Source organism: Aythya fuligula, chromosome 3, assembly GCF_009819795.1.
Source record: "Aythya fuligula isolate bAytFul2 chromosome 3, bAytFul2.pri, whole genome shotgun sequence".
NCBI lineage: Eukaryota > Metazoa > Chordata > Aves > Anseriformes > Anatidae > Aythya > Aythya fuligula.
Window position 1 is genome coordinate 103,071,410 of NC_045561.1, and position 15,141 is coordinate 103,086,550.

General features: G+C 39.2%; 2 protein-coding genes across 9 annotated transcripts in view; one reads left to right on the plus strand and one right to left on the minus strand.

Moving 5' to 3' along the window:
* ASAP2 (ArfGAP with SH3 domain, ankyrin repeat and PH domain 2) overlaps positions 1 to 6,981 on the plus strand; it is an 82,503-nt gene extending 75,522 nt beyond the window's left edge. For 4 of the 5 annotated variants that reach the window (XM_032184331.1, XM_032184328.1, XM_032184330.1 and 1 more), the window contains 3 exons: positions 1,463 to 1,575; positions 4,934 to 5,056; positions 5,947 to 6,981. In XM_032184331.1, coding sequence (XP_032040222.1) covers positions 1,463 to 1,575; positions 4,934 to 5,056; positions 5,947 to 6,021 — 311 coding nt within the window. In that variant the 3' untranslated portion in view covers positions 6,022 to 6,981. The remainder of the gene's footprint in view (positions 1 to 1,462; positions 1,576 to 4,933; positions 5,057 to 5,946) is intronic. The other variant, XM_032184327.1, reaches the window with a different exon arrangement.
* Positions 6,982 to 8,889: 1,908 nt separating this feature from the next.
* ITGB1BP1 (integrin subunit beta 1 binding protein 1) lies at positions 8,890 to 15,115 on the minus strand. 4 transcript variants are annotated; one of them, XM_032185562.1, is made up of 7 exons: positions 15,071 to 15,115; positions 14,231 to 14,331; positions 13,350 to 13,428; positions 12,481 to 12,617; positions 11,461 to 11,553; positions 9,502 to 9,651; positions 8,890 to 9,273 (listed from the first exon to the last, which is right to left on the minus strand). In XM_032185562.1, the coding sequence occupies exons 2-7, from the start codon at positions 14,300 to 14,302 to the stop codon at positions 9,202 to 9,204; spliced, it is 603 nt and encodes a 200-aa protein (XP_032041453.1). In that variant the 5' UTR covers positions 14,303 to 14,331; positions 15,071 to 15,115; the 3' UTR covers positions 8,890 to 9,201. The 4 variants fall into 4 exon arrangements, with proteins under 4 accessions (XP_032041453.1, XP_032041454.1, XP_032041456.1 ...); XM_032185563.1 differs by having other exon boundaries at positions 15,076 to 15,106; XM_032185565.1 differs by lacking the exons at positions 13,350 to 13,428; positions 14,231 to 14,331; positions 15,071 to 15,115 and having other exon boundaries at positions 11,461 to 11,549; positions 12,481 to 12,545.
* Positions 15,116 to 15,141: the final 26 nt, after the last annotated feature.

The following is a 15,141-nucleotide window of genomic DNA, read 5'->3' on the forward strand; positions in this document are numbered from 1 at the left end:
ACAGTTTAAAAAAAAGAAAAATCAACAACAAGTGTTTCCTGATGCTCAGAGAGCACCTCCCATGTTTCAGTTTGTGTCCATTGTCTCTTGTCCTGTTACTTGGCACCAGTGAAAAGAGCCTGGCTCTGTTGTCTTTGCACCCTTCCTTCAGATTTTTGTACACATTGATGAGATTCTTCCTCAGCCTTCTTTTTTCTAGGCTAAACAATCCCTGCTCTCTCAGCCTTTCCTCCTATGAGAGATGCTCCAATGCTTTAATCATTTTTGTGGCCTTTTGTTGAACTCTTTCCAGTATGTCCACGTTTCCTTTGTACTGGGGAGCCCAGAACTGGACACAGCACCCCATGTGTGGCCTCACCAGCCCTACTCAAGAGGGGAAGGATCACCTCCCTCAACCCGCTGGTGATACTTTGCCTAACACAACCCAAGATACCAGTAGCTGTCTTTGCAGCAAGGGCACGCTGCTGGCTCATGTGCAGCCAGGCCCTCCAGGTCCTTTTCTGCAGAGCTGCTTCTAACTGCATGGCCCCCAGCACAGCCTGGTACCTGGCGTTTTTTCTTCTCCTTAGCAGTGGGTCCACATTTTCCTTAGCCTTCCTTTTGTCACACATGTGCTTACAGAAACCGTTCTCCTTGTCTGACATCCCTGGCCAGCTTCAATTCCAGCTGGACTTTAGCTTTCCTGATGTCATCTCAACTCACCTACCCCCCCCACACATTCAAAGAGAGGATGCAGTATGAAAGTTTTAATTAGTTCACTCTCGTTTACATGCGTCATATATGAGGCAACAGGCAAGGCCAAAATACATTTTTGCACAGAAAAATGTGATTGTAGTTTTAAAATGAAACTTCATACATCACATCTAATTAATGAAATTGCAAATTGATCCTGCTTTTGTAGTGGTTTTAGTGGAAGTTCTTCTACCCACTCTATTCTTCCACTGTTATGTTTATTGGTTCGTACTTTAATTCTTTTTTATTTCCCTTCAACATTTCCACAGAGCTGAAATTTGCAAATCATTATCAGAATGTGCCAGAAGTCTCCTGTGAAGGGTACAGCATCTTGATAAGGATGGGATTTATTAGGAAAGAAAAGTTCTAAAAGTCTTCAGTCTGTAGAGAATGGGTGGGGAAATGGGAAATTTGGTTCTGGTGTCATCTGTTTTATAGGCTTTTTTTCTCTTAGTCATTTATCTTATAGCTTTTCTCAGTGTAACTGTGATATTAAAGGTCTTAGGTAATTCTTTTTGGGAAAAGAGGCCTTCTTTGGTAAGGAAAAGGGTAGGAATGCCACACTCAGTGTAAAAAAAGAACGACATTAAAGATGAAATACTCATGGTATACATGATCCTTTGTATTCTCTAATTAAGAATAATGAACTTGGTTGCAATTTGTATCATTGCTCTTGCTTTTTTCTTTTTTTGAAAGCATGCCTAGGATTTAATCATTTTACTTGCCTTAGCAGCAGGAGAATCTTCTTCTGTGTGTGAGATCCCAGTAACACAAACTGGTTCTACAGTGAATACTTTGGCACAGATCCAGCCACCAGCACCAATGCCAAGGAAATCACAAATAGTAAGTAGACAACCTAGGTTTAGATTTTATTAAAGCTTCCACACACTGTCAAACGCACAGCTGCCATAATAGTCTGTTCTGTTAGAAATAAAGTGTGTGAACCATGGAAAATACAAAACCCTTATCCTCTCAAATGTGTGACTTGTGGTAGGTATCTATGAAAATGTTGCTTGTCTTGCATTTCTTATGCAATGATATGTGATCTTACATGAAAAAGAACACCAGCAAAAAAGGAGAAAACAAAGACAAATCTTGGATTCACTGCTTGTGTCTGAATTTGTAGAATTTATGGTTTGATTTATTGAAGGTAGGTAAGCTTAATAAGAGAATAGTAGGTCTCTTGTAAGCCGTATGCAACTCAATTCTTAAACTTCAGTGAAGTAAGTAATAAGTGAGGTTTCTTGCTTACTTTTACAAGGGAAGTAAATACACTTGTTTACATTGGTGGACCAAATGGCTTCAGAAAAGACTAGGAGGAGCTAATTTCAAAACAAAAGAAATTTGAACTTTGTGGAATTGTTTCACTTTACACTGCTTTGTCAGGCATTCAGTGGGTGACAATAGGGAAATCCATTGGAAGTTACTAAATACACAGAAATCACATCTGATGAGAGGCATCCCAACCAGAATCATAGAAACATAAAGCCTGGAAAAGACCTCTAGGATCATCTGGTCCAACCATAAGGTGGCTGAAGGGGGAAAGGGAAGGCTGGAAGTGTTGGGCTGGAAATATTTTATATTCTTCTTCTCTTCCATTCTCCCCTAACGATACAGTGACTCTTAGATACTGGACTTAGATGACTGATCTGATTGTGTGGTCTTTTCTTATTCTTATTTAGGTCCATGAATGGTGACACACGTAGTAATGTCAATATTTATATTCTTGTACTGGTGTAGGTGAAGGGACATATTTCTGGATGTCAGTTTTGCTGTTCCATTATGTGTAGTTCAATTGACTCTTTGGCCCTCACTCCAATTTTACGTTGTTTTCTTCTGTGGCAGACATAAAACATTTATATGCTTGGTCATGACAGAGAGCTCGTGCTCTTGAGATACTGTATGTGACTAGATCTGGGCTGGTTTATGCTTTAAGGTCTGTATAGTTTAGTAGGTGAATAATAAACTGAGAGGTAGGAGCTGTGCTGTTCCTGGCCCTATGATTGTGTTATTAGTGGGCTGCAAAAAAACATCTTACCTTCTTCGGTCCTCTGTCTCTCTTCGTTCATTTTTATTTAACCATGTCTACTGAAATAGTAATTCTCCAGGACAGGACTGCAGCGTGTATGTGTGCATAGCCTTGTGCATTTGTTTTGAGTTCCTGGAACTCCTCCTAGCTTTTGTCATCTGATCATGCTGAAAAAAAAAAAAAAAACCACAGAGACACGTGGAGTTCATCTTGCATTAGTTGGGATTATAAAATCTTCTGTTTTCTTGCCTCTCCCACTCTTGTTTAACCGAGTTACTGCCTGTCTTGCATCAAAACAACTTTCATGGTTTAGGTAGTAAAATTTAATAGTCTGGTTAGTGAAAAATTGAATAGCTGTCCCTTTAGCTTAGGTGCACTAAGGGAATTGCCATACTTACTCCGTGAAGCTGTTGAACTCTGATCACAATTTCTGCTGTGTGCTCTGGGATTCAGTGCTGGCTACATCCATTGAATACATTATCGGTTCTGGAATAGCTCTCTACCTGGCTTTCCGTCTAAGTTAAGGTTGTAGTAGTTCTCTACCTTCTTTTCCTTCTTTGTTTTACAGGGCAAATTGCTTCACTTATGTGTGAATGGGTTGTCCTGGCTGTTTTTTAGGAACAATGTCTCCACTCTCAGGTTAATATTAGTTGCATGTCATATGAAGAACAAATCTGAGTCTCCAAACATCTCTAGGGCATCAGTAGTCACAAAATTCTGCCTGAGAAAATCAGCTGGATGGTTTTCTTCTGTCATAAGACAGAGAAGTAAAGAGAAACCTGGCTCGGGGGGGGTGTGCTAGTTAAGGTGCTTTAGCTAAATCAATCTAGCTAAAGCATCTTAGCTGAGATTTAGTCAAGGGCCCCTCAGCTAAAGAGCTTTAGCTAGATCAGTCTAGCTAAAGCACTTTGGCTAAATCACTCCCTTTAGCCTTATACTTCACCCTTTTCTGATAAGTCTGCCAGAGAATCTGGAAGCCAAACCAGATTGAGGAAATGATTGCAGAAGTGATTCTTGAGTAAAGAAAAAAAGAGACCTCGTTACAGTGCACATGCAGCCAGTGAGTTACCTGCTGCACAGTGCATTTATTTACCCAATAACCCATTTTTCAGGAGGAAGGTTCCTGATGCTTCTTTTTTTCTCAATGCATGCTAGAGGTTTTTGAAACCATGTTGTAGATATATGGAAAACTTCCCTGTTTGTTAGTCTCCTGGGAACAGGGCTTTGTCCACAACAGAACATTTGGCTGGTCAAAAGAAGCAGACTTGTGGATGGAGTCTCTTCTCCTTCACAAGCTTCCAACTGTTGATCTGACTGGTACTTGCAGCTCTGCTCTGGCATCTGAAGGTAGAAAGGAAAGGTTTTTGCTGGCTGAGGCTGGGGAAAGTGGAGGGAAGGGTAGATTGACACAAAAAGATAATGCTCTGCCTCCAGGTCCTGTGCTCCTTGCATGGAAAGATGATGCAGGTAGCATTAGTGTTAATCTGCAACAGGGATTGAGAAGGCTGAAAACAAACGCAGCAGGAAGCTGAGAGTGGAAACAGGCCAGGTTGCACACGGAGAAGCATGAGGTTAGGATGGTGGATACAAAACAATTGCAACATCACTTCAAACAGAACACAACTAGGACTGGAGTCCCACTCAGTACTGAAATACTGCAGCTCCCTACCAAACAGCAGCGTTACCTTTGCTGTTAAAAGACCACTTCTGTGGCTTGTGGTCCTCAAAGCACTACAAAGAGCCTGAGGACATTCTGGAAATTTTGTACTGTTGAGCAGGGTTTAGTAAATTAAGAAGGGGCATACTGACAGGTGTTTCAGGCCTCTTTCTGACAACACTGGTGTTACACTCACTGTGTAGCACTTGATCACCCCATCCTCTGAGTAAAATCACACTTGCTGTAACGGTGTGTAGAGCTCTGAAGCAGACTTGAGTGAGCTAAAATGGAAGCTCACAAGGGAAAGCTGGTCCATGTTGGTGACATAGTGTTTCTGAAAGGCTTGGGATGCTGCCAAAATCAGCCTGAACCTTGAGCACCTGGTGTAAAAGATCTAGGTGAATTCTAACCCATGAAAAATGATTGATAGCATCTCTGCTGCATGCTTTAGATCACCTTCAAATATATTTTGATTCTTCCATGCTTATTATTTACACTTTCTTTTTATATTTCAGTCAAAAACTAAACCCAAAAGAGTAAAAGCGATTTACAACTGTGTAGCAGATAACCCAGACGAGCTAACTTTTTCAGAAGGAGATATCATTGTAGTCGATGGTGAAGAAGATCAGGAGTGGTGGGTGAGTATTTCCTATTTTCTATCGATATACTTTGAAAGAAATAAATGAAATCTAGAGGTTGACGCTGACTTCAGAAGATCTCTGTTGGGTTTCCGAATAACAGGAGAAGTTTCATCTCGTGGAAACTTGATTCCAAATGTTTCTTTTGTTTAAAATTCAGGCTTCAGATAAACTTTTAGCTTTTCTCAAGAAAAGTTTTTACATTCAGGGAAAAAAACAACAACACATGGTTAGTAGGGTTCACAATACACAGGGGACATGGTCTGTGTGACTTTAGGAAACTCCTGGGTGGGTGTCAGCAATTGGAGAATCTGCTACTATTTCATCTTCCTTGAAGATGCTGTGTCACGGTCCTCAGGAGACAGCTTTGTATTGTCCTAATTCTTTAGCTGACTGAGATTGAGAAATGGTTTATTCTGTGTGCTGGGAAACCATCTCAACTATTTGTACCCCAGAACTGCATCAGCTAAAGTAGATCTGGAAAGTTATTATGCATGAAAACACTCATTTAGTTGTTAGCTAGTAAAGAGGAGAATTTCATATTGCATCTAAATTGCAGGCGATACATTATCGTCTATTTGTATAAACACAAATAGATTAAGAAACAAAACGCTTGAGATCTGTTGAAGCTTGATCCATTCTTTTACCTTTCACTGAGAAGAGAAGGAAGCAGAAGCAACTTAAAAGAGGCATGATACGGGCTGCCAGGCATTCCAGAATGAACTGAAATGATGGAGTAGTGGGACCACATCAAGAGGTGTTACTTCTAAAGAACTGAATAAACAATTTGAAAAAAAAATAGAAGTCTAACAAAAACAAAGGTCACTGGTATTTATTTTGGTTCTAATTCCTTTTTGAGATTAACTTGGAAACTGTCTGAACTCTTGCAGATCGGCCATATTGATGGAGACCCCAGTCGGAAAGGAGCTTTCCCTGTCTCATTTGTGCACTTTATTGTTGACTAAATTGCTACTGATAAGTGGAGACATTTCTCATTTCCAGCGGTCACAGAAATAAGTTTTGCTCTATTTCATTTCATCTACCTATCTGCAGACACCTTGCCAGAGCACTGCCCAAGTCCTAGGTACTGTAGCTTACTTTTTTATTACCATTGTTCTGATTTTGGGACTTTTAGAACTTTTTTCTATGTGAAAACTTCTCATGAGCAGTTTACAAAAACAATCAGAAAAAAAACCTCTTCCTGTATTTTTTTTAAGGTGAACTGAAAAGCTTTAACAATCAAAACCCATGTGTGTGTCGACATCACAACATTATGAATTTTGTTTTGAAAACGTTTGCTGTAATTTCATTCTCTGTTTGGTAACGTGACAATACCACAGTTCAGTGTTGCTTCCCCAGTCAAAAGAAATTGTGTGCATCTGTAACAGGGCAGTGAATTTATCCAATTCTCAATACCGTTGTAAGGATTCAGAACCAAAACGTGCAAGCTGCTGTATAGTTCTCAGTCGGACTCATTCAGCATCTTGCCAAACTGGCTGTCATCCAGGATGTCAACTATTGCAGAAGAACCAATTTTAACTAGGTGTCTTTGGCCAGGTAAAAGTGACAAAGTATTTCAGTTTACCACAAGAGAAACTTCTTTCTTTCAGAATGGATGTAGATATTTGCTTCAAGTTATCTGAAATCTGTGTTAGTCGTTGAACTTTCTAGTTCTGATTTTGTGAGCTTGAGACTGTTTCATTTTTCTAGGCTGCACGTGTGTGGAACCTGTTTTTTGAATGTTCTTTCTGTATGTTACATCCATTTTGGTCATTTAATGTGACTACTGCTGGTTATCTAAACGATGGCAATATTACTGAGTTAACTGCATTAACTCAAGGATATGAAAACTGCACTTCCTGAAATGTACTTAATCATGATGATGGATTGCAGAGCATTTCTTACACTTGTATCATTATAGTGGTTAGGCTTTTTTTTTTTTTTTTTTTTTTTTTTTTTTTTTTTTTTAAATCTTGAAATTTCGTAATCATCCAGCAATGTGTTCGCACAGAGAACATATTTGGTGGAGGATGTAGGTAACTATCCGTGGTCAATAAGGTCTCTGACACCTCACAAGTACACTACGTTATGTTCTGTTTGATAAAAATTTGTGTGCCACTACCTTGCAAACAAGGATGGTTTGCTAACTCACTCTGTATTTATATAATATACCCACATATATGGTAGCTACACTGTTGTTAAATTTGTTTTACTAATTTGTGAACAAAGGCTAGGCTATTGGTAACTCCCGGGTGGTTGATGGAAAACACCGATACAAATCAGACATCGTTTTGATGTTGGATATTGAGAGATTGTACCAGTTTTTGCTTATGCTACAGGAAACAACCGATGGCATAGGGTAAGAGAAATCTGTGTCTAGGTCAAATTGGCTTTGATCACGTTCTGTGAATATTCCATCTCTAGATTTTCCGAGAAAACTTCAAATCTCTGGACAAGTGGTGTTTAAATTGGCCACTTCGTATTTAACAGAAAGGAAAATAGGCCACTGCGTAGTCTTATTTGGAGAAAAATCACGTTGCGTTAATGCTGGAAGAGCAACACTGATCTTCCCTTTATCACCTTCCCTGAATGGTACAGTTGGTTGATAGCCTCTCAAACGTGTGGGTACAGCCAGGTATATACTGACCTTTCATTTTCTAGATGCTGTTGCTGCAGTATAAATGGGGAACAAACTGGAATGTTTCAAGATATTTTTGTTGCAAGTTGAAGCAAATTAGTCTGTATTTTCAAAGTTCCCAGTAAGATGATAGAGTAATAGTTTAGCACTACAGTTTTATTCACTTACTGATAATGTTCAGTTTGCAACACTATTTTGTATGTTTCTATCCCTGATAGAGTCTAGAGAGTAAATGGGCATATTATTTTGCACAGATCTCCTATGTACAGTATTTTTAACACAGAATCTTATAGTGTATGTAACAACTCGTAAAGTTGAACAATGATGCGAATTTTCCTTAGGCTCTGCTAGAAGAGGAACACACTTTAAAATGTCACAATCCTGTTCACTAGTCACTTAGAAAACGTTTAGACTTCAGTGTAATAGCACTACCCCTGCAGACTGTTAAAATGTTGAGGACCAATAAGGAGCAGCTAAGCAAAATTTATCCCAAAATTTTCAACGTTTCTCAAAGTTTGCTTGTCCTCTGGCAGAGGAAAAAGAAATTCTAGAGCCTGTAGATATCTATTTATAATATAAAAGTAAGAATTTTAAGTCCAAACCTTTGGCGTATTTCATACAACTTTTCAAATCTGATCAAAATAATGATTCAAAAAGCTGTTAATAGACAGACTATTAGGTTGCTGTGTTAACTGTTTAAAAAGGAGCAAATGACATTTAAAAATGCAGCTTAGAATGCTATGAGATGTATAATATTCAATTCAGTTGTTTTTATTTTGTTTAGTTGCAGAGCAACTGTATATATTGTATAACCGAAAATCAACTCTTATTTTCAATGTCCTGGATGCAGTGATTTATAATTAGAGCATGATTAATAAATTTTACTCTTGTTAACCAGTCAAATGTCTGGAAAAATAAAACTACTTTTAAAATCACTTGGGCTACTTCTCTTATTTTACATAGTGAAAAGCAAGGGAGGGTGACATGAGAAATGCAAGTAGTAAAGGGGCAAAAAAAAGTACATCCTGGGGATTCTCAATGGAATGTAAGAACTATAGAGGCACCACGAATTACATTACGTTAGGGTTATAAAGCACTAAATGACTACTTATTACTACGTTTCTCTTGTTGTTTTAAGATCTATGTCAAGCAGAACTGCATTTTATATTAACAAACCGGTTTTAAGACAAAAACATAGAAGCAAGTGTCAGTTTTATTTTACATTTTTACAATATTGACATCAATATACAAAACAGATTTAGCAAAAAAATATCATGTTAAATACAAACGTCTGTAGTCCTGGAAACTGAAGGTGGAGTAATTTCTTCAAGTCACGTCTGGGGAATGACAAAGTACCATGTACAAGGTTGCATGGCTCTTTTTTGCACAGCGAGTCTTTTCTAAGTTTGTGTGTGGCTACAGCCAGTCTGTGGTATCACAAAGGAGCCCCGTTTCTTCCTCGCACAAAGGCCTCTTGTCCTACACGGTCACATGCTGCTGAAGAAAATCAGGACTTCTCCGACATTAAAACTGAATCAAAGGCTGTAGATAGCACTTTGCAAATAGCTTGTGCTTGCTCCTGCAGTGCATAAACACAGGCACATTAATACTTGCTGAAGGACTCCTAAAATTCTCAAGACTCGCTTAAAGCAGTTGTTTGGCAGAGAAGCAAAATGGCGTAGTTTGATTTTATGTGGTCTGCAATGGCATGTGGGAAGCTGTTTGCAGTGAACTCTTTTGAACAAGCCAGAGTTGTTCAAAATGAAAATACTGATACCTGAATTAAAGACTGTAAGCAAACTCTTACCAAACTATTGCACTGATAAACCCAGAGGCTGCATTCTTCAGAGGCTGCATCTGTTGTCTTCAAAGCCAGTAAACTCTTCCCTGCTCCCAGCCCGTCATCGTAGCAGACCATCCGTACGATTAAATAGAGGGCATGCCTGTGTAACACATCCTGAAAACGTTCAGGAAATAAGAGTTACAGTGGAGCACTGTGACAGCTGTTTCAGTCCTCTGCACATTTTGATCCACTCTGACAGAAGAATACTTCAGATTTATTTACAGGAGAAAAGTACTCCTTGGTAAAACCATAACTAAGTTTTTTAATTAACAATTTATTCTTTTTTTTTTTAACACAATGATTTAACACAATTTTAGCTTTAATTTTTGCTTGAGTTGCATTTGTATGTGCTCTGTATTCCTAGCCATATTACCAAAGCACACATTTGCTTCCCATCTATCCCCAGTCACCCTCTGTACTTAACCTGCCTCTTGCCACCTTATTGCCTAGCAGCAGGTGTGCTTTGAGGAAGAAAGTTTTATAAAGTGTACTTCTTGCTTTATTGGCAAGTTCCACTTCTGAGCTTGGCCGTTCCACACAGAGATTTGTCAATGATGTCATTTGGTACACGGTTTCTGCAGACCAACCCTACAAAGCCCTTCTTAAGCTCTCCTACCCAACTGATGACATTTATCTGCTTTATTCCAGTCATACTGCTTCGAGGTCTGCGTATGAATGCAGAGAAAATAACCTTTCCCTCTTGGAACTGTCTGAAAGAGAGTTAGGTGTACTAACACTGAAGGACAAATTAAATGTCAACAGTGGCACAAATGCAAAAAGCCAGGATTTGGAAAACAGAATGCATTGCAATAAAATGCCAGCTCAAGCTAGCTTAATCACATAAGGCTTTATCAGCTTGTGCTTGCTTTCAGCTCAAAGCCAGAAGAAAGAGAATGATGAACAAAAAATCTTAAAAATACCTATTTGACCTTTATCAGAGTACAAAAGAATGGTAAGTAATAATGTGACCTGTGTTCTTACTGAGAATTAAGAAATTAGGAGGACAGCAAAAACAGAAGTGTGAGGACCAAATGTTATACTTCCTCCCAGGTATTAGGAAACAAGCGTTTTATTTTCTGAAAGGAGGCTTTCAGGCCCTCTTCAGAGTATTCAGCTATTGAGCAACGCTATGCACCGCTCTCACACTTGAGGCTTTTATGATCAGGCATTGCTGGGTTGCTGATGGGTCGTGACTTTGTAAGGCTGAGTATTTTAGTAGCTGGGGCTCTGAGGGCAACCAGAAGGAAACCACATGACTGCAACACAGAGTTATACACAGGCAGCTGGAGGGCCCTGAGGAAGAGACGGGCTCTTTATTTTTAGCGAAACAACTATCTGAAGTGCACTAAAGGAACATAAAGCACATGGAGGAAACAATGCAAACAAAAAATGGGCTCGATCAATAAAGTGAAATGACACAGTTTTAGTGCTGGAGTGAGCTCACACTCGTGGATTGGCAGCACAAGGCTGCAACTTTGAAGAGGAAGACGAGATGCTTTTTTCAAGGATGCATTTTAATTTTCCTCCACACTAACAGGAATTGAATTACTAACTCAGGCCCAGGAACCTATGGTCTTGGGCACCAGTAATGTCCCTTTTCCCACAGGAGAGGATGGCAGAACAGCCACAGAGAAAGACGGGCCCAGAGCATAAAAGCCTTCTTGCTTTTTGTCTGATGCTCTCTGTCAAAAGGAATGGATTCACATCAAAAATCCAGCAAGGGAAATACAGAGCCCTAAGGAGATACGAAACAGAGTGGTACTGCTGTGAGAGCTTTTTTAAATAAATAAATAAATAAATAAATAAAAACTAAAACCACTTGCTTCAGGCCAGAAGTGACATCTTGGTCACTGGGATTATCTGTCAGAGAAATAAAAGAAAGCACTTCTCAACTCTCCCCAAAGTTTGCTGTGAATCACTTACATACTGATCAGATGTTGAAACTTTAATGCCGTATTTGGAAACTCCCATTATAAACTCCTCTTCACCTGGAACAAAAGGTAACTTTCCATCTTGCTTTGGAGGGAAACAAACAAAAGCCTTTAGTGCAGACAGAAGAACATGAACAATGAAAATACATAGCCTAAAACGTATTTATTTGTACTTTGGTCCACTGGATCAGCAACATCACTACCCCTGTGTGTATCTTAGTGTGTGAAGTCTGACATTGTTGCATTTGCCCCATCCCTTTACGTTATGTGAAGCACTGCATGAATCCAGAAAGGAATTTGTCATCTGAGGTGGGTGGGGAGGTTGGCCCTGTCACCCTGCGCTGACCCTGGGTGATCCTAGTACCACGCTAGCAGCACTTTTGTGTTTGGCTGTAAAAATAGTTTCAGATACTTGAAGTGTCAAGCTGCTGTCAGATAAACAGACATTGTGTGCTTGTAAGGGTACAAACCATCAGCTGCCTACCCAGGACATCCAGTTACAGCCTCCGTACAAAAAAACGTACAAGCAAACAGTACGGCAAGGATGACCCAAACGTTATTCAGGTTCTTTAGTCATAGGTTCATAAGCAAATGTAAGCAGAATCCGACAGTTTCCTCTACAGGAAAACTTATTCTGTAGTACTGGTGAAATTTGGAGATATTCTTTGCTTTATTCTATTCTGTTCTAATCCTAACTGTGCTGAAGATGATGCAACAGCTTTCAGGTGGGACACTCATTCCATAACGATTCATGAGAAGGATCCTAGCTCTGAGTCTGCTTCTTCACAACTCCTTTTGGGTGCATCTTCCCAGTTATACAACAGGAGGGAATGGAGTACAGCTTTTGAGATCGTAGCACAGTGACTGGGATATACTTTTTAAATTAAGCTATTTTATTCTAGTAAGTATAAAACTTGTAAGGCAAGATGTTAGACTGCATGATAACATGAAAAAAATACATCTAAGTTTAGGATGTTCTAAAAATGTTGGTATTCTTTTGTAATGCACTTACCTGGGCAACATCTATGTAGTTTATCAAGTCCAATGGCCCTTCTAGATTTTTGCTCTCATTAAATTTCAACTTTTCAATGGCACCAACGTATTTAACCCTGAATTCTGCACATGTATCAGAATTACTATTGCTTTGTCCTGCAACAAAATAAAACAGCAATCCTGAAGAGCTCAAGATCAGTAATTCTTTTCTAATTAGCGTTAGTGGAGCTAACTTACTCAGTTCCTCAATTTTTTGCAGACTTTCCAACACTTCACCTCATCACAGTATATTAAAACCTCTCTTTAATGAGCTGTCCTGGGTTGATTCAGAACAGCCCTTAGTAAAAACAATAATTTTATATGAATCCAATAATTTTATATTAAACATATAGACTTGTTTATACTAATTCTGATTTGCAGTTAACAACTTTAGTCAGAAAACACAGAAAAGCTGATTCTACTTTTATATAAATATACCTTTAAATGAGCTGTTTGATCAACCATACACTGTGATCTGGTAATCAAGAACAAGTAAAATCAAAACTCCTATTTCACTTGCTTCAGTGCAAATGTAAGCTTTTAAGAGCATGCAATACAGTTTCCCAAAAAGTTACATCAGATTTGTGCTGTATAACAGACTGCTAGAACAGCTAACTGATTTTTTCTTAGTTAGACACATTACTTTAAAAACAATGATTTAATACTAGATGACTCAGTACTAGATACTTCAGAAGCCTGAAGTTATGCATGCATAATTCAACAGGCTAACAGATTCATTCCATTATTAAAAATATGTACTTCAACCTTTTTCATTTTCTGTTCTCATAGATAAATACACACAAAGTTAGTTTTGCTCCATACATTGCTGCACAAACTCTGATTACATACCTGAACTTTTTGTGGAGTCTGTATCTAGACTAGCCACAGTACTAGACCTGGAAAGTCCTCCGAGACTGGAATCTACAGACTAAGAAGAAAATAAATGTCATCAGAAAGCTACTGAGAACATACTAGCAATTCACTTTTAGATGCCCTGCCTCAACTCTTTTTTTAAAATAAATTAATATTTATATTTCAATTACCTAAGCAGCACTGTAAAATTGGAAGGAAAAAAAAAAAACGCCCTATGCTTTTCCTGAAGTTATCTTTCTACCTCATTGTAGGTTAGACTCATATAAATTCAGCAGAAGCCCTTTAAAAGTCCACAAATATTTCAAATAAGGTGGAAATAAAAGAAGAAGAGAAAATGAACCTTAAGGTTATGTCCAGACTTTTCTGGTACTGCATCTTAACTTGAAGAAATTGACAACTACATGCTTGTCACCAATGCTTGAAATAACATAGCGGTGCAAGGGGAGTGAAACGGCACCTTGGAAAATCCAGAATATTCAACTGATCATTCCAAAACCTATCAGACAAAATGAACACATTATTTAAAATGAAGAATAGCTTTTAGAGATGCTGAGTAACCAACTAATACTGAAGAACAAATCCACTCTCAGTGCCTTGCACCAGGCACCTTCTTAAAGGCAGTATTTATCACTAGCAAACAAGTGTGCTACTTTTTTCTTCCAAATCTTAGTATGTGCTGCAAGAAGCTCTTGGGGGCTTCAGTATGGAAATAACCAAGCAGTCTTTAGAATACAAGGGCCTTATAACACATACTTTATGAAATCACATCCTAGTATCAGTGCAAGCAAACCACTCAGCTGCCACCTCGTAACAGGTGAAAGTTTTGCCATAAAGATCAAACACCGAATTCAGCTTACCTTGCTTTTAGTACTGATCTCACTGCTTTGTGAGCTGCTGCTGCTGTGTCGTTTTTTTCCTTTTCTGAACATTTTTTCATAATTGGATAAATGAGGACGCTCTAGGTAGCAGGAAAGATAAAAATTAAACTCTGGTATCATCAAGGAAAAGAGCTGCTTGCAAACACCACGCTAACTGTATCCAACGCATACAAAACCCAGAAATCACTAAGTTAGCAGCTCTAGGAACATAAGCAGGAAAGTTTTTGGTGTTTTTAATTTGTGGCTGGGAAAAAGTCCCTCGAGATCTCTGCTCAGACTTCCCCATTCCTCTGATCCACCCCAAATGCTGCTGCCTAGCTTCGAGAGCTGTTGGACTTTCTAATTTGTATAAATATACACTTTATATCAATAATATATATAATAAACATATATGTATAATAAATATACTTACATAATACACACATATAATAAACACACACATACAAATATGAAGATACACAGAAACGAGACAAAATTGGAAGTGTTTTTCCCCACTTAGAAGCATCAGATGACTTCATCGCTTTAAAACACAGCTTAATTGCCTTCTTATGTACATCCCATGCAACCCTATCCCAAAATTACAGCTCTGTTACAAACTTAAAACCCAACAAACGCCGAGGCCCCCAGCCCTGAGGAACAACCCGCTGCAGCACTGCCAGGGGCAGCCCCAGCTACCCGAGGCACTCCTGAAGGCTGCGGCAAGAGCCACCTCGGGCTTAGTGCCTCAGGGGACACACGGGCAGCCCCCCAAAACCCTTTTTTCCCCTATGAGCCCCCCCAAAATCCCTTCTCGTTGGCAGCCCCTTCACCTCGCCTCACCTCACCTCCGGCGCCGCTCAGCGCCCCGCCCGCCGGGGAAGGGCGGCCGGGAGGAAGAGGAGGAGGAGGAG